This window comes from Hyla sarda, chromosome 3 (genome assembly GCF_029499605.1).
Source record: "Hyla sarda isolate aHylSar1 chromosome 3, aHylSar1.hap1, whole genome shotgun sequence".
NCBI classification, from domain to species: Eukaryota; Metazoa; Chordata; class Amphibia; order Anura; family Hylidae; genus Hyla; species Hyla sarda.
The window spans coordinates 315844200-315864258 of record NC_079191.1 but is presented as its reverse complement, the minus strand read 5'-3'; the positions used below and the strand labels follow the sequence as shown (position 1 = coordinate 315864258).

The 20059-nt window shown below is 41.9% G+C and overlaps 1 protein-coding gene across 3 annotated transcripts in view; it reads right to left on the bottom strand.

Annotated features, from left to right (window-relative positions):
- The window catches only part of GNPAT (glyceronephosphate O-acyltransferase), a 34718-nt gene that overhangs the window by 9671 nt on the left and 4988 nt on the right, over positions 1–20059 (bottom strand). For all 3 annotated transcript variants that reach the window (XM_056567109.1, XM_056567108.1, XM_056567110.1), the window contains exons 2-10: positions 19188–19379; positions 15880–16056; positions 14485–14614; positions 11888–12015; positions 7577–7652; positions 6510–6661; positions 6294–6424; positions 5804–6027; positions 4140–4385 (exon numbers count right to left, since the gene is read on the bottom strand). In XM_056567109.1, the coding sequence (XP_056423084.1) occupies positions 4140–4385; positions 5804–6027; positions 6294–6424; positions 6510–6661; positions 7577–7652; positions 11888–12015; positions 14485–14614; positions 15880–16056; positions 19188–19379 (1456 nt within the window). The remainder of the gene's footprint in view (positions 1–4139; positions 4386–5803; positions 6028–6293; positions 6425–6509; positions 6662–7576; positions 7653–11887; positions 12016–14484; positions 14615–15879; positions 16057–19187; positions 19380–20059) is intronic.

The window sequence follows — 20059 nt, the reverse complement described above, 5'->3', positions numbered from 1 at the left end:
ATTCCCCCCCTTGTCACATTCTCCCCCTTGTCACATTCTCCCCCTTCATGTTACATTCCCCTCCCCCTGTCACATCCCCCCCCTTTCACATCCCCCCTTCATGTCACATTCCCCTCCCCCCGTCACATCCCCCCCCTTCATGTCACATTCCTCTCCCCCCGTCACATCCCCCCCTGTCACATTCCCCCCGTCACATTCCCCCCCTGTCACATTCCCCCCCTTTGTCACATTCCCCCCCTTTGTCACATTCCCCCCTTTGTCACATTCCCCCCTTTGTCACATTCCCCCCTTTGTCACATTCCCCTCCCCCCCTTGTCACATTCCCCTCCCCCCCTTGTCACATTCCCCCCTGTCACATTCCCCCCTGTCACATTCCCCCCTTGTCACATCCCCCCCTCTGTCACATTCCCCCCTTTGTCACATTCTTCCTATCCCCCCCGTCACCTTGTCCTGCAGCAGTATACACTAGGTTTGCCGGGCAGATTTCAAACCTAGTGTATTTCCTGCAGAACAAGTCCTTTCCCCTTCAGCCAATCACAGGCTTTACACCACTGCGGCCTGTGATTGGCTGAAAAGTGAAAGGTCCTAGAAGATGAATAGTGAAGAGAGGACACCCCGGACCGCACGGAGGGGAACGGCATCTGCAGGGACCGGGACTAGGTGAGCAAAAGTTTTTTTTATTTTACTACTTCTTCCTTTTACACTTAGCTCAGTGTTTTTCTACCAGGGGGCCTCCAGCTGTTGTGAAACTACTACTCCCAGCATGCCCGGACAGCATTTGGGGCTGTTCGCGCATGCTGAGAGTTGTAGTTTTGCAACAGCTGGAGGCCCCCTGGTAGGGAAACACTGACTTTTAGTATTTTTCTTTACCTGCTCTGGCCGGCCCCCGCAACGGGAGCCGACCAGAGCAGATAATCGCATGTTTTCCCGGGGGGGCGCATCGCTATATCGCATTGCTTTTGCGATATATCGTGCAGCCCGGCCGGGAACTCTGCAATTCTACCCCGAGCGTGACTCGGGGTTACTGATCCTGGCAGGGAAAATTAACCCCGAGTCACGCTCGGGATTACCGCTCAGGAGGTTAATATTCATTTTACTCTGGGTCCTAAATGTAGGGCTCTGACCAAAGCAGTTCTCCAGGACTTTTTTTGTCTATTGATGCTCTATCAATATCTGATCGATGGGGACAAACATCCGTCACCCCTGCCTCTTAAACAGTACCTATCACTAAATAAAACTCAGGCTATGTTCCCTAATTACACCTAACACCCCCCAGCCCTTAAATTTTTTTTTAAGAGCGGGGGGGGGGGGAGTGGGCGGGAGAACGCGAGTGAGGTCCTCAGTGTACAGAGCCCCGCTTGTCCTCAGTGCACAGAGCCCCGCTTGTCCTCAGTGCACAGAGCCCCGCTTGTCCTCAGTGCACAGAGCCCTGCTTGTCCTCAGTGTACAGAGCCCTGCTTGTCCTCAGTGTACAGAACCCCGCTTGTCCGCAGGGAGCAGCACTGTGCTGGTAACATGTCCAGGCTGCAGTCTGAGATTTCGGACTCACGCAAGGCAAGCATGAATCTGAAATCTATGCGACCGGGACATGTAGGGAGACCCCCTAGTGGTGACTTTTTCAAACAGTAAATACGGTTAGAAATAAACATTTTATTTTTTTTATTACATTAAATTAGGAAGTTGTTTGCCATACATTAATACACTATATATAAAAAGTTTTTTTGATCACAGGTACTCTTTAACTGTTTTCAGAGCCACAGTTTTTGAAATTCTCTTCAGGATACATTCACAGGTACCGTATCTGCTGCAGATTTGCTGCTGTGTTCAACTGTTCATTAGTATTGATTTAAAGGGGTATTCCAGGCAAAAACTTTTTTTATATATATCAACTGGCTCCGGAAAGTTAAACAGATTTGTAAATTACTTCTATTAAAAAATCTTAATCCTTCCAATAGTTATTAGCTTCTGAAGTTTTCTGTCTAACTGTTCAATGATGATGTCACGTCCCAGGAGCTGTGCATGATGGGAAAATATCCCCATAGGAACTGCACAGCTCCCGGAACGTGAGTCATCAGAAAGCAGTTAGACAGAAAACAGCAACTCAACTTCAGAAGCTAATAACTATTGGAAGGATTAAGATTTTTTAATAGAAGTAATTTACAAATCTGTTTAACTTTCCGGAGCCAGTTGATATATAAAAAAAAAAGTTTTGGCCTGGAATACCCCTTTAACAACAAGAAATTTGCAGCAGATATGGTATGTGTTAATATACTTTTAGGGTCAATTCAGATGTCCTTATTTTCAGATTTGCTGCAGTAGATTTTGCAGCACATCTGCAGCAAAAAACCAAGGACATGTGAACAAACCCTTACGGTACATACGTTCACATGTGCTGATTTTGCTGCTGATTTTCCTACCCATTCACTTTAAACCAGTAGGAAAATCAGCAGCAAAATATGCACGTGGCGGAAGTTAATAGAGTCTGCAGCAAATTTTCAGCCACTGCCAAAAATCTCTTGTGGAGAGCCTGTCCCTATTCAAACGTGCAGCGGAAAACATGCTGTGAATTTGTAATTAAATCTGCCCGTGTGAATGAGCCCTAAGGGTGTATTCACACATATAGTATCCTGTGCATTTTTAATGCTGCAGATTTAATGTGGTGTTCGGTCCTTTAGTTTACATTGAAATCTGCAATTTCAAATCTAAGCAGGATTCTGTACAACTGAATACACCCTTAGGGTAGGGTCACATGTAGAGCATCCTCAGCATATTTCACACAGCAGGAATTCTGCCAATCAGCAGGAAATATACTGCAGATTCAGTTATGAGCAGACTCATAGGGCTACCCCAGCCACAGCCCAGCTGGCCCGCCTCCAAACCTTACTGCACACACGGGGCTGCTGTGGGGTAGCTCTGTGTGTCTGTTCATAGCAGAATCAACAGCGTATTTCCTGTTGTCTGATGGATTTCCTGCAGTGGATGTGCCAAATGTGACCTTAGGTTTTCTTTTTGTTTAATACACACAGTGTAAGTCAACTGTAGACATATCCAATTGTATGGCATACAGTTTTTACCAATTTTTTGCCCATTTTGCTACTGTTATAAACTGTAAATTAAATAGACTAAAATGAATTAACACGGCATGCATACTATTCGAAAGTGCAAAATGATTCATTGTATTCAAAAGTTCTCAGGGTGATGGCCAATTTTGGGTTTCTGCCACACACAGCGCTTTGCACGGAGGCCAAAAAGCTACATTCTGGTCTCATCTGAGCAGAGCACCTTCTTCTAAGTTGCCATGTGGCTCACTTTCAACAATGACTTGCCATTCTTCCATAAAGGACAGAGTTGTTGAAGACTAATACCTGTTGCTCTCTGCAGCTCCTTTTTTTTTGCTTCTCTGATTAACTTTCTTTTTAGAATAAGAAAGGGAATAACTACACAGAAGATGTCACTTGTGAGTCACTGAAAGTGCTGGCCCTACCATGGGTCCCGATAGACCTCCTTTAGGCTAGAGTGGTCAGAGAAACTGTTTTTAATAGCTGTGACAATCTGGTGAGATCTGATATCATCTGACCAGGCACGCACGCCCCCGCATTTTTCAGCCTATTTGGGCCATCATTGTAAAATATATGTGATGGCAAATATATAATGGTGGGTTAGTACATTATTAGCATTAGTTATAATAAAAAGTAATTAACTAAGAGCACGTATATTAAGATATGTGTACAAACCCCACTATATACTACAATATGCACTCAACACTTCAGATTTATACTTGTAAATAATTTTGAAATCCATGTAATATTTTCTCCTTATGTCCAAATGATAGTCAATTTTGTGTTGGTCCATTCCATAAAATTGCAATAAAATAAATTTAAATCCGTAAAAAATGTAAGGGGGTGAATACTTATGCTAGAAGACTTAGTATCCTCACTTATAACTGGATATGTACAAAAACAATAATTCCTCCAAAACATTTTTCTTTTGAGTTTGTTGCCTGTTTATTATAATTATCATTATTTTTATTATGATCATCCTAATACAGCTAAAAAAAAATGTGCTGAACACAGAAAACTTGTAACTACAGGTTGGGAAACAATAATTCTATCTAAGATAAAAATGTTGTAGCCCCCTACCTTTTGATGTGCTTGATCCCATCTTGCAAGCTAGCACTACCAGGCCAGGTCGTATATATGTATTGACCATCTGGTTCCTGTAGGAGGCACACATGAGCAAAGTAACAGCCTGGATAAAGACCTGTTCTTCTGTAAGAATGTCATTTGGGTTTTTCTCAAATAAAATTACTTCTCCATCAGCAAGTTTCATAGTATTTGAGTAAAGGTCTATGCTGGCTCGAACTACTTTACTGGCAGACATGTTATCTAAGATATAAAAAACAAAACAAAAAGGAAAAAAAACACACAATATAAATAACAAGGCACATATATAAGAATAATGAGCACCTAAATATATTCTTAAGACTTCACTTTGGGTTTCATGTATATATATATTGTTCAATCCTTAGCATAGAATACAACAGATTACTGTTCTTCCAGTTTTCACCTCACAGGCTGCTGTACCATCATCTGGCCTCCTGCTGCCATGGCAACCAATGGGACCCCCCAATAGATTGGCAGGGTTGCTGATACATAACAGAGGGAGCCCCCCCCCCCCCCCCCACTGTCAATCCCATAGATGCCATGATCAGGACTGATCATGACATCTATGGGGTTAATGCTACTGAGACCGATGCAATCCTGGTCTCAGAAGTTGCAATGGGATCCCAGCTGTGATTGACAGCCGGGTCCTGCCATCAATCGCCTGCAGTGCATCACTAGGACGTATGCATATGTCCAGTTGTGCCAACATGTCAGTAGCTGGGACATATGCATACGTCCTGGGGTGGGAAGGTGTTAAAAGGGGTACTCTGGTGGCATTTATTTATTTATTTTATTTTTTTTAACTCAACTGGTGCCAGAAAGTTAAACAGATTTGTAAATTACAAAAATATTAGATATTTGGATAAAAGTCGCACATGATAAATACACAACCACTGCAAAACCAGTCAAGTAAGCAAGATGGTCAAAAATCCCTTCAGCACAAAAGTTTTACAAAATGTCGGTAGACTGCCATGGACTTATTTACACCCACATTCTTCTGCTGACAGGTCCACTTTATTACTGCAATTATTCAATTGTACTATTGGTTTTCAAGATGAGACATGCATGGGGCACCATTGTATTGGTTTGTCTATGCTATTACTCTGTACATCTCATTTTTATTTAATTTTTTCAATTCAACAAGAAGTTTATTTAAACAGCGTATGCAATCAGAGTAACTTACAGAGAAACAGGAAAAACTACGGCCTTGTGGGCCGATATAACGATCCAAGTGAATTGTCAGTAGGCATGAACGTCAAGTGCATACACAAAAAACTATTTGCGTCAAGCTACATCTCATTTTTTATAGAATGGATGCATAGTCTGTTCAGATGCACGCTTTTCAATAAACAACACAAAAAAAAAAAGAAATGGAAACACTTATTTATGGACAGTATGGAACAATATGAGGGAATATACGGCCTATCACAAACTGATTGATCTATGTGACTAACTGTTACCCTTAATAGTTATTCGATGACCAGTATATTCTCTGTAGTATGTAGCATTAACCCCCTGAACCACTAAACAGTTGATTTGAGATACAGAAATGTCATATCTATGTGGATACCACTTGTATTTTACTATCCAAATGACCCGAGTGTGAACAGTAGTTGTAGTGAGAAGATCAGCTTACTCACCAGGCCATTCTAGACATCCCCCAAAGGCTTCTGTAAGATCTTTCAGCCAAACGGTTTTGTCAACTAATACACTGAAGTTCAGTGAAGGTAGATTTTGTAACAAAATGGCTGCTATCAAGACTCCAGGGCTCAGCACCATATTAGCTATTTGCTGAAGTTCTACTTTATAGGCCACATCAGAGATAAACTTTTGCATTTCCTTTGAAGGTCGTTGAGAGAAATGTCTGAAATGTTCAAATACCAAGAATTTATGCCACCATTTTTATTAACACTGACACATCTGCAGTCTGTAAACTATACATAAATGATCATATATGCTACCATGCATGTTCAATCACTTTTCAATGAGCTTCACCGTTCTCATCATTGTTCTACTGTCTATGAAAACAACATATTGCATAAGCGGATGCTAAAAAGCAAATTGTATGATTAGAAATATTAAAATAAGTGAAACATAACAGTTTCCTTCTTATAAAGAGAGACACAATACCTGGGAATAAGGTTATACTGAGAGCGATTTAGTCTTCCAGATGCTAATGACCTCAATGACATTGGTTTCCCAAAAGATATATGAATACTTCCAAAGTCATCACTGAGAATTTTCCTGGCTTTGATCAATCCCTGTAGGGAGACATGGAAGCTTATCATAAGCACCATCAGGACCTAAGCAATAACACGTCATTAAGAATATTGAAGTCAATCTTACTGATGTGGTTTCCTTTGGTTTTGGCACTCCAAGGAGCTCATATGCATAAAGTGTCTCCTCAAGTATTCTCTCATAGCTGATACTGACTGGTACCAGATAAGTATCAAACACTTCTCCTTTGAAAAATGGCTCCATTATGACACTTAGGAGTCCTTGAAAAATGGATAGGAAGAGTAAAAGCTTTAGATTAAACTATACATTACTTACATTTTAGATAGCTATCTCTTCTGATCCTCTCATATACATGCACATCGGCTGAGCATACATTTGATTTTAATGGCTCATTTCCCTATAAGGAGATAAAAGAAATTGGACATGATTATAAAATCATGTTTTTCTTCTAAGCTGAAGAGTCATTGAGGTGATGCTGAGCTGCAGCATGCATGCCTGCTCTGCATGAATAATGTACAAGGCTCAGTAAGGAAGACAGGCGTCAGCTTTCGTAGGGCGGGGTGCACGGTCTCTGTCTCAGCAAACAGAAGAAAAGTACTGGAAGCGCCGGCACACGTTAAAACTCCAGATTTATTGCAGCCATAAAATCATCAGGAATACAAAGTGAAGACAGTCAACATGCATGGTTGACATGTTTCGGGTCTCTGACCCTTTAACGAAACCTGCAAACAGCCATCCGTTAGAAGATAGGTATATTTTATCTCTCTCTCTATCTGCTCATGTCTGCAGCTCACAAGACAAACCCTTTCATAACATTGGGCAGACGAACCCTCATCAGAATTTCTCAGAACAAGATATTTGGGTGGCTCATAAGAATATATACGTTTTTTCTATATGGCCATACTGGCAAATAAAAGATAAATTGAGTGAGCACGGAGTGAGCATGGGGCTGTTCGCAATAAAGCCAGAGTACCTAGCTCACACACAGAGAGAAATACATAAACCAGTGAGCTGTATGGAATGAAAGGGTTAGGTCTAGTAGATTTGTATACTGTGCTTTCCATGATTTACCACTGACTAGTTAGTGAGTGAACAGGCACCCACTGATCTTTGTTTGCAAGGATTTGTCACCTTAAAGGGTCAGACTGAAATTTTTAGGACAATAAGATAATTACCATACTTGGGTGTCAATGTCTTGCATGTTCTGCTTCTTTGACCTTCAACAAAGAACTCTACTGGAGCATAGCCACTCTGTGGGAGAGAGCTTCTAGTTATTATAAGATGTAACTAAAGACTGTCTGAATCCATTCTGTTAATGCTAAATGTGAAATGCAAAAGCTTTCTTAAAAAGAATTCTTACCAAAATATTGATATATAATCATAAAACTGAGCGTTATACCAGATATCCTGGTTATGCAGATAAATACTTTAAAGGTCCTGGTTGCTGCTAAAACTGGCCAACGGGGCCTGGATCGTTTTTAGGTGCCCAGAGCTTTAAATTAATTCTTCTATCTTTAAAGGGGTATTCCAGGCCAAAACTTTTTTTATATATCAACTGACTCCGGAAAGTTAAACAGATTTGTAAATTATTTCTATTAAAAAATCCTTCCAATAGTTATTAGCTTCTGAAGTTGAGTTGTTGTTTTCTGTCTAACTGCTTTCTGATGACTCACGTCCCGGGAGCTGTGCAGTTCCTATGGGGATATTTTCCCCATCATGCACAGCTCCCGGGACGTGAGTCATCAAAGAGCAGTTAGACAGAAAACAACAACTCAACTTCACGTGGCCCCCTCCCATAGACTTGCATTGAAAGGGCGGGGTGTGACATCACAAGGGCCATGATGTCACGAGTCCCGGGCGCCCGCTCCAAGAGTTTGGAATATTTTGTTCCGAACGCTGAGCAGCGACGTACCCATTTAAATCAACTGGTGCCAGAAAGTTAAAGGGGTACTCCGGTGAAAACCTTTTTTCTTTAAAATCAACTGGTGGAGGAAAGTTAAACATATTTGTACATTACTTCTATTAAAAAATCTTACTGTACTTATTAGCTGCTGAATACTACAGAGGAAATTCTTTACTTTTTGAAATGCTCTCTGATGACATCACTACCACAGTTCTCTCTGCTGACGTTATTATAATAATAATAACACTTTATTTATTGTTGTCCTTAGTGGGATTTGAACCCAAGTCCCCAGCACTGCAAGGCAGCAGTGCTAACCACTGAGCCGCCATGCTGCCCTTAGCATACATCTGCTATGCATCTGCTATGCATGGTTGCTAAAATGGACAGAGATGTCAGCAGAGAGCACTGTGTTCGTGATGTCATCAGTGTTCCAAAAAGAAAGGAATTTCCTCTGTAGCATTCAGGAGCTAATAAGTACTGGAAGGATTAAGATTTTTTAATAGAAGTAATTTACAAATATGTTTAACTTTCTGCCGCCAGTTGATTTAAAAGTTTTCACCGGAGTACCCCTTTAAACAGATATGTAAATTACTTCTATTAAAAATGTTTAATCCTTCCAGTACTTATTAGCTGCTGAATACTTCTACAGAGAAAATTATTTTCTTTTTGGAACACAGTGCTCTCTGCTGACATCACGAGCACAGTGCTCTCCGCTGAAATCTCTGTCCATTTTAGGAACTGACCAGAGCAGCATATGTTTGCTATAGGGATTTTCTCCTACTCTGGACAGTTATTAAAATGGACATAAATGTCAGCAGAGAGCACTGTGCTCGTGATGTCAGCAGAGAGCTCTGTGTTCCAAAAAGAAAATAATTTTCTCTGTAGTATTTAGCAGCTAATAAATACTGGAAGGATTAAGATTTTTTTATAGAAGTCATTTACAAATCTGTTTAACTTTCTGGCACCAGTTGATTTAAAAAAATAAATAAATAAAAAAGGAAGGTTTTCCACCGGAGTACCCCTTTAAGGGTGCATTCATACATAAAGCTTGTTTCACACTAGCAAATTACTCTGTTTAGCAAGTTCCGTCGCTAGTTCCGTCCTAAAATCAGCTGTCACCGGCAGTAACCAAATCCTATATGTCCGTTAGAAAATCCCATTATAGTCTACGGGATTTTTCAAATATCCATTTTAATCCATTATAGTCAGTTATTGATAACGGACGTTATTTTGTGACAGAAGATAGTACAAAAGAAAATAGTTCATGAACTATTATCAATAACGCACTATAATGGATTAAAACGGATATTTGAAAAATCCCATAGACTATAATGGGATTTTCTAACGGACGTATAGGATTTGGTTACTGCCGGTGACAGCTGATTTTAGGACGGAACTAGCGACGGAACTTACTAAACGGAGTAATTTGCTAGTGTGAAACAAGCCTAATGTATATACTCTGGATTTTATGCTGCAGATTTTAGGGTATATTCAAATTTACTATATATGCTGCAGATTTTATGCTGCGTCTGGCATTTACAGTATGTGTGAATATACCTATTCTGCATTCAACTTATTTACTTGTATACTTACTAAAGTCTTTAAACCCTAACACTAAAGTCATAGTGAAGGTGATCCCGAATAAAACATTTTATTACTTACAAAAATCAATCGAGACGTTTCAGAGTTACAGGCTGAATGCAAATATGTTTCTTTGCACAATGGAGGCGGAAGCCAGCTTTCCTTCCTCCTTGCTTCCATATGCCCGCCCATCTTCTGCATCTTCATTCTCAAGTCCTAATGATATGAGAGCCTGTGCCCACGTGAGCACTCTGCTGGTATAGCACGCGGGCATAGGTTTCCCATTATCGGGATGTGAGGATCAATGAGGAGGAAGCTGTACCTGCGAGAATGAGAGAGACTCTGCATATGCAGAAGATGGACAGGCATATGGGAGAAAGGAAGAAGGCAGGGACAGACTTCCGCCTCCATTGGGCAAAGGGTGGTGACTATTTGCTAATTTTTCTTAGCTTTACGATGTTTATTTGAAAAATGCACACTTTGTAAATTTCTAACCACTGGATGCTCAACCAGTGAAAAACATCTAAGTCAGTTTACCAAAAATCATTTTAGATGCTGTGATGTTTAAAATTCTCAGAAAAATGTTATGCAAAATTGCACATGTGAAAAATATACCCTAAAATGAAGACAACAACCAATGATAAATTCCCCCCTCGCTGCGCCTAGAGGCACATAGCCCTTGTTAGAGAACAAGAGAGTATTTAAAAATAAGCTTTGTCTGTTTATACTTACTATTAGGGCTGGGCGGTATGGCCAATATGTGTATCGCGGTATTTTTGTAACTTATGGCAGTTCCACAGTAAACAACGGTATTCCCCCCTCCCCAAAAAAATTATTATCAGTCCAGAGCTGCGCTGTCCACATTGGGGTACTTCTCTCGTCACCCGCAAGCGCTGCTCTCCTCGTCCTCCTGTTTGTTGTGGCCGCCGGCGCTGACACTCTATACTGTATCCCTATGCCCGGGCTGCAAAAGGTAAACAAAAATAAACTTTAACGCATGTTCCCATGTTGGACTTACACTCTTCTTGGGGACATGAATGTCGGACACCCGTCAGCCAATCACCGGCCGCAGCGATGTTCCGCCTCGGCCGGTGATAGGCTGAACCCACTGTCATGTAAGAAGCCGGCACCTTACATGACTGCGCTCAACCTATCACCGGCCGAGGCGGAACATCGCTGCGGCCGCTGATAGGCTCATGGCTTCCCGACGTTCCATTCCCTTAGAAGCTGGTCCGGACCGACGGGGAAGGTGAGTTAAAGTTTATTTTGTTTACCTTTAGCAGCCCAGGCATAGCGTACAGTATAGAGCAGTGGTCTTCAACCTGCGGACCTCCAGATGTTGCAAAACTACAACTCCCAGCATGTCCGGACAGCCAACGGCTGTCCGGGCATGCTGGGAGTTGTAGTTTTGCAACAACTGGAGGTTGAAGACCACTGGTATAGAGTGTCAGCGCCGGCGGCCGCAACAAACAGGAGGACGAGGAGGGCAGCGCTTGCGGATGACATATGTGAGTATTTACCCCGATGGGGACAGTGCAGCGCTGGGCTAATAATTAATTGGGGGGGGGGGGGGGGGGGGGCAGAACAGCGCTCGCGGGTCACATATGATTAGTTCCCCGATGTGGGGACAGCGCAGCGCTGGGCTGACAATTCATTTATTCCCAAGGGGGAGGGGCCAAACCGGTATTGCGGTATGGGTTAAAATTCAGCACAAAAACTTCGGTATTCGGTATGAACCGGTACACCGCCCAGCCCTACTTACTATAACAAAGAATATGGGACAGAGATGCCTCAAGCTTTGCCATAAACCAGACAGGACCTGGTGGCATATTGCATATGGTCTTTGAACAATGTGATAACAACGTGTTCCAGACTATTTCCATGTAAAACCCGCTAACCACAAGTGCATTCTACCCAATTTGAAGGGGCGATGAAACGTAAAGCGTAATGGTATATTGGCTTTAGGATAGTTAATAGAGAAATACATTTTTACTTCACTAACCCGCAGCATTGTCTTCACGTACTCCGCAAACACTGTCCAGTAAAGCTTGTTTCCACGAAAAGTGCGTCTCATAAAGAAGGCACCAGACATTCTCAGCAACTCTCCCACAATTTTCATTCCCATGAAGTCTGAGGCAAATAATAGAAGAAGTTGACCAGTTTATTTTTCCCATCTTATTCTGCACTACTTCCCTAGTGCTCGTTGTTTTCCAAAATAATCTGGTTTATTCTAAGAATACTGATAATCCAGCATTGTTTTCCACACAAAACTGCATGGTAATATTTGTTTTCTTAGGGTGCATGTACACCACGTTTTTATTAAAAAGTTCCCGTACACGGTTTCAAGTTAAAAACCGTACGGAACTGTATAGAAAACTGTATGCATTGACTTACATGGGCACTGTCATGAAGTAAAAAAATTCATATGTTGTAGTACTTAAGTACAGAAAAAAAGCATTTTTAATATAGTAAAAAAAAATGTAAAGGCAGGGAGATGGTTAGGGATAGAAAAAAAAAAAAAAGGGATGGTGGGAGCTACCCTTTAACATTGTAAACCGTATGTCAAACGCATCATCCGGTTTAGTCCGTTTTGCATCTCATACGGTTTTGTCCAGTTTTTTACCAGTACCCAAAACTGTAGTCTACCACGTTTCTTGGCCCGGGTGAAAAACTGTATTAAACCGTATACGATTTTTTTAAACATGGGAGTCAATGGGAACCGTACAGAACTGTATGTGCGTACGGTTCCATCCGGTTTTCACCATCCGGTTTTTGACTTTGCACAGTTTTTTTTTCTTGGAATTTCAATCAAACAAGTGAAACTTTATTCAAAATGGAGTGAAAAGTTTAAAACGTATATGTTTTATTTCTTAAAAAAACAGATGCAACCGGACATCATTTTTTAAACCGTGTACAGTTTTCAACCGTATATGGGTTAAAATTTGTACACACTTTTTGATACAGTTTAGTCAGGTTTTAAGGAATCTGTTTTTCATCAAAAACCTGATACGAAAAACCTGATACCCATACAAAAGCAGAAGATCAGGCATAGAGAACCAATAAATAGATGTCCCTGGTTAAAAATATAGTGACACTAGCAGGTTTGGCATTACTGTTTTGCTGGTTACAGTACATTCAAACATACCATATCTGCTGCCGATTTGATGTGTTCAACTATGTATTTGTATTGTGTTTACAGCATGAAATCTGAAGCGGAAAATCTGCAGCAGATACAGTGAATGTATGTGTGAATGTACACTAAGACAGTGGTCTTCAACCTGCGGACCTCCACATGTTGCAAAACTACATTTCCCAGCATGCCCGGACAGCCAACGGCTGTTGTAGTTTTGCAACATCTGGAGGTCCGCAGGTTGAAGACCACTGCCCTAAGGCATGTGGATCAGAGTTTACTAATCTCACCAATACATTGATTTTTTTTTTTTTTTTACCTAGAAATGTATTTGTGGTGGATTTCATGGCAGCAGCATGTCAATTTCTGTTGTACCGTATTTTTCGCCCTCTAGGACGCAACGGCGTATAAGACGCACCCAATTTATAGGTGCAAAATCTAAAAAAAAATAAAGATTTTAAACCCAATAGTGGTCTTCAACCTGCGGACCTCCAGATGTTGCAAAACTACAACTCCCAGCATGCCCAGACAGCCGTTGGCTGTCCGGGCATGCTGGGAGTTGTAGTTATGCAACATCTGGAGGTCCGCAGATTGAAGACCACTGCATAGGAGGTAATACTCCCGTGTCCCCACCGCTCCGGACCCATCACCGCTGCCCTGGATGCCGCTCCATCGCTGTCGCCGTGTCCCCGTCGCTCCGGAACATCTCTGCTGCCGGCCGGGTATCCTTGCTCTCCGTCGCCGCCATCACGTCGTTACGCACGCCGACGCACGTACGCGACAACGAGGAAGGAGAGCGCCGGCCATACAGGGGATCCCTGAACGGAGAAGACACCGAGGAGGCAGGTAAGGTCCCTCCCGGTGTCCTGTAAGCACTAACCCGGCTATTCAGTCGGGCTGTTCGGGACCGCCGCGGTGAAATCCCGGCGGTCCCGAACAGCCCGACTGAACAGCCGGGTTAGTGTCACTTTCCCTTCAGACGTGGCGGTCAGCTTTGATCGCCGCGTCTGAAGGGTTAATACAGGGCATCACCGCGATCGATGATGTCCTGTATTAGCCGCGGGTCCCGGCCGTTGATGGCCGCAGGGACCGCCGTGATAGGGGTGTATTCGCCGTATAAGACGCACCAACTTTTTCCCCCCAGTTTGGAGGAAGAAAAAGTGCGTCTTATACGGCGAAAAATACGGTACATTTTTACTCTTTATTTTCAATGTAGACCGGGTAAAATCCATGGTGAATTCTCGCCAAAAACTGCATGTAACATATGTACATACTGCTGTAGAAAAACCTGCCACATGGACTTAAAAAAGTATAAAAAGTTTACTTATAAGGTTAATAACCCAGCGCTGATCAGGTTGATTTAGCGCAGGGTTAAAAGAATTATGCACACACACATACACATTCATTTCCTTTATCAGAACAACAAAGCATATACACAATGCAGCTGAAACAGATCAGTAATAACTTACCCATTCCAGCCGCGATAACGGGAAGTGCCAGATCATATGTGTACAGAACGTATGACATCATCAAAAAGTCAATGTAGCTCCGATGACTGGGTAACAATACAACCGGATGCTCTTGAATAGCTTGTGCCAACTGCGGAATTACATAATAAATAGATGTATTATTTACTTACTTTTAAAGATAAATCAGAAGTTAAAATTTGATTTACTTGGTTTTGATTTATAGATAAAAATAAAGATTAAAAAAAATAATGATAATTAAAAAAAATAAAAATTAAAAGAAAATTTTGATTTACTTTGATACTGATATTTGTTAGTTTTATCGGAGTGGCAAAATTGACAATTGTAATGGCAGCTGGATTTTTTTTGATCAGCCTATTAATCTCCACAAATAGTGCTACTCCTCACGTACACACACGACTGTATCACTTACAGTATTTATTCAAGTAGTACTTTCTAGTCACAACCTGACCCTAGAAAAATAAATGTTATCTTGATTGTCATTTGGCATCAAACTGATCCAATCAGAAGTCTTAACATAAATTTACTATAACTTATTGAATCTCCAAATTATAATTGGTAATGAAAATATATACAGTGGTCCCTCAAGTTACAATATTAATTGGTTCCGGGACGACCATTGTATGTTGAAACCATTGTATGTTGAGACCAGAACTCTATGGAAACCTGGTAATTGGTTCTAAAGGCACCAAAATGTCATCCAAAAATAGGAAAAAGTGAGGATTAAGTAAAATAAGTAGATAACTAATATAGATAAAGCAAATCCTTACATATAAAAGTAAGAAAGATCTGCTGGGAGCTGTAAATCACTGTCTTTGTCAGTGTTTCTCAAGCAGGGAGCCTCCAGCTGTTGCAAAACTACAACTCCCAGCATGCCCGGACAGCCAAAGGCTGTCCGGGCATGCTGTGAGTTGTAGTTTTGCAACAGCTGGGGGCACCCTGCTTGGGAAACACTAGTCTATGTAGAGGACAGGAGCTTCTTCAGGGTCCTGTACAGTACACAGTGTCCTAAAAAGTAATGGAGTCGCCCTCACCTGGTGTCCAAAGGAGCAGCTAACCCTGGTAGAGATAAAGTGTACAGAACCTGTAATACCTCCCTGTACTGTAGGGGGTGCTACCAGACACCAGTCAGTGCATGCACTTCAGTAATACAGGTGTTTTACCAGTAAAATGCCCATTCTGATTGGTCAGTTCTTCCAGCCATTGACAGGTATCACAGATCTGGACTGTCTGTACATTGTATGTTGAGTCTGGTTTCAACTTACGATGGTCCAGAAAAGACCATTGTATGTTGAAACCATTGTATGTTGAGACCATTGTAAGTTGAGGGATCACTGTAATCCCCCTATTTTCTACCTGAAATCGAGCAGTACTTACCCTCTGTATGCCCTCCTCATTGACACAAACTTTTTGAAAAAGCCTTTTGAAGATTTTGCTCAGAGTGAGAGCAAACATTCGGACAGTAGCCAGGGTTAAATTTTGACCCATTTCATCAAGAATCTCAGCTGCTTGATCCTGAACAACATCAGTGGATTCTCCAGATTCCAAACTAATCTGCAGGCAAATAATGCAAATAAATGTCAATTTTAATCAGGAACTAAATAGACAGAAAAATAATGGAACTTTAATGTCACCATTAGGCTAGGACTACATAGCAAGGCCACAAAAAGGCCCAAGAACACGGTGTCCCTCCCTGAATTGTGTTGTGACCCCACAACTGCTAAAATTCCATCCAGCATGTGCTAAAGGGGTACTCTGGTGGAAAACCTTTTATTTTATATCAACTGGTTCCAGAAAGTTAGTCAGATTTGTAAAATACTTCTATTAAAAAATCTTAATCCTTCCAGTACTTATTAGCTGCTGTATGCTCCAGAGATTTTTTAATAGAAGTAATTCACAAATCTGTTTAACTTTCTGGCACCAGTTGATTTAAAATAAATAGTTTTCCACCAGAGTACCCCTTTAATGACCCAGCATGACTAAGAAAGAGCGACACGTTGATCCTTAGCCTTGCGACCTAAGTTATGGCCAAGTTCCCATGTAGCCTCCGCTTTATAACAATTGCCCTTTTTTTTTTTATTCCTTTGGAATGCACGCTTCAATCTCTGGCTTGGTGCTCATTGCAGTACATGGGCTTTATTATGGTCTACGGAGCCTGTCATCTGCAAAGTGACGGATTGAGTGTTGCGAACTTCATCGAGCCATATCTAAAGATCGAGGGGGTCTCAGCACATGAAAAAAATATTGCATAGAAAGAGTCCAAAAAATGAAGATCAATTTACAATAAAAAATAAAATAAAAATATAAAACAAAGTCCACAGGTACACAGCTGGTAACAGATTCCCTTTAAAGAGCTTCACATGAGTGTATTTAGCATCCACATAACATGTGTATTGTGCAGAACGTTATACAGAACTATTGTAATGGAGCCATTCAATGGGCGTTTAAAAAAATTGCAAATTTGGAAAATACAGAATGCGCTGTTTTTTATCTATTATGTGGATAGAAACAGCCTACAAAGTCCAAAAAAGTAGGGATGTCCCGATACCATTTTTTTTAAGTACCGATACTTTAATTCTAGTACTCGCCGATACCAATTACGAGTACTTTTATTTTAAAGGGAATCTGACACCAGGGTGATCCGGTTTCTGGCGCTGCTTGTGGTTCCTTGTACAATGGAGGCGGCTGCTGCAGTATGAGCCAAGATCTCTCTTCTCCATTGGGCAGAGAATTTGCTTTGGCGGCGAGACCAATGTCTCCGGAGCGATTGCGCTGACGTTCACATGGAGAGCAGCGGTAGAAACCGGGTCACCTGCAATGGGTCTACCTATAAATTCAAGTTAGTGCAGGTGACTCTGCTGTGAGATTACCTTTAATAGTAGGTAGTATCCACTTGTAGGTAGTATAGATAACTGCAGACATTAGTAGCAGCCCCCTTGTAGACCGCAGCCCCCCCTTGTAGACAGGGCCCCCCCTTTGTAGACAGCGCCCCCCGTGTCCCACTTGTAGACAACAGCCCCCCCCCCCCCTTATAGACAGTGCCCCCTCTTGTCCCCCTTACAGACAGCAGGCCCCCCCCCTTGTAGACAGTGGGCCCCCTCCTTATAAACAGGGAGCAAGGTCCCCCTTGTAGGGAGCAGGCCAACCCCTTATAGACAGCAGCCCCCCCCCCCCCTTATAGACAGCAGCCCCCCCCCCCCTATAGACAGCAGCCCCCCCCCCTTATAGACAGCAGCCCCCCCCCTTATAGACAGCTCACCTACGGCTGTCCTCGGGTGTTGCCGCTCCGCTGTCCCGTTCTCGCGATCGCATCATTGTGTCCTATGGAGGAGCATGTGACATACACGTCACTCTGCTTCCTCCGTAGCGTTACGCTGGGCGCAGGGGAGGAGGAGTGACGTGTATGTCACATGCTCCTCCATGGAATGCCATGATGCGATCGGGAGAACGGGACAGCGGAGAACGGGACAGTAACCGCACAGCAGCAGGTATCGGACATGGTATCGGGAACATTAAACGAGTCCCCGATACCATGCAAATGCCGAGTATCGGCCCTGATACCGATACTAGTATCAGTATAGGGACATCCCTAATAAAAAGGAATTAAAATACGGGTGCATTCATTTTCATAGGATTTCATTAGTATTAGTATCTATTTTGCATTCATTTTTCACAGTGTAATTAAATTTTCTGTCTAGAAGACACACTCACTAGCATTTATTATACAGTTGCAATACTGATAAAATATTAAATGGTATTTCATAAATACGTCCATATTACAGACATATTCCCATATGCTAGCATGACCTAAGCCGTAAGGCTGTGTTTCCCAAACAGTGTGCCTCCAGCTGTTGCAAAACTACAACTCCCAGCATGCCCGGACAGCCAAAGGCTGTCCGGGCATGCTGGGAGTTGTAGTTTTGCAACAGCTGGAGGCACACTGGTTGGAAAACACTGCCCTAAGGGGTAAAGGATTTGTAGCAATGGACAACCCACTGATGGCTACTTTGGAATGTCATTTAAGATTCTGTAATAAGATAAGAAATTATTTTTAAGAAAAATATGGCAAACAAAACTGAATGTCTTTCTACTGAGGACTCTGCTTCTTAAAAGGGTTAATCCGGGAAAAAAAACTTTTATATATATCTCAACTGGCTCCAGAAAGTTAAACAGATTTGTAAATTACTTCTATTAAAAAAATCTTAATCCTTTCAGTACTTATGAGCTGCTGAAGTTGAGTTGTTTTTTTCTATCTAAGTGCTCTCTGATGACACCTGTCTCGGGAACTGTCCAGAGTAGAAGCAAATCCCCATAGCAAACCTCTTCTACTCTGTTCAGTTCCCGAGACAAGCAGAGATGTCTGCAGAGAGCACTGTTGCCAGACAGAAAAGAACAACTCAACTTCAGCAGCTGGTAATTATTGGAAGGATTAAGATTTTTTAATAGAAGTAATTTACAAGTCTGTTTAACTTTCTGGACCCCTTTAAGGACAACCATTCCCCCATTCACATATAACCCTGTGGTGAAGATCTAGGGAGATGCAATTTGCTTATTAACTAAAAAAGAGGAATATGAGGATAAAAACATTTCTTCATAAAATAAAAAAAGCCTGGTAATAAAAGTAACCTGGATAACTCATATTAAATCCACATATTTAATGTCAACTGAAGGGTTCTTTCTCCCACCTGTCGGATAACATATTGCAGCTGGTCAGACTGTAACACCATGGTTTTCAGGGCACTTGGCTTGCATGGGATAAGGTTCTTATAGATGACTGGAGTATAACATTTCATGGCATATCGCAGGTCACTGGACTGACGTCGCTCTTCTAGTATATCTTCAAACACCTCCCTTTTCTTGCTTCTGAATTCCCTCTGCTGTCAATGTAATGGTGCAAACAGTAGATATGATTAAATAGCAAATACAATGCAGCAATATCTGATTGAGAATGTCTTTACTTTGGTCTTCATACTTACCTGCCCTGATCCACCGCAGTTGCCATCCCATCAGTGCCCGGTCCCCAAACCTTCCACTTCTTCCTGCTTCCAATTAATTGCCTGCTCAGCCAACCTCTGGGCACAGTGGTGACCCACTGAATGGGCACTTCTTGCAGGGTTGGCACATCATTGGAAACATGAGAAAGCAGAGAGGATGGAGTATCAGGCATCATCAGAAATGCATCGGCAGAGAATCGGGGCAGGTGAGAATGGGTTATTTTTAATTTTGGCAGCACCCAGAGGAGTTTTTTTTTTTTTTTTTTAAATCATCCCTGGACAACCCCTTTTAATAATTATTTAATATAGTAAGTCTCCATTAGTCACAATCATGGCTGCCTGCACCAAGCATTCTTAAAGGGGTTCTCCCTTGCTTATACTGGTTTTTGTTATTATGTTTGTGTGTTATGTGTGTATAAGTATGTGTTTTTTTATGTGTGTTGTGATTATGTATATATGTATTTTCTTACCTTTTGTGAAGATCCGGAAGCTGGCCCCGTTTTCTTCCAGCGGCTTGCAGTGCACCTCGGCCTCCGCCATGTTGTGTTCGGTAAGTGGGATGT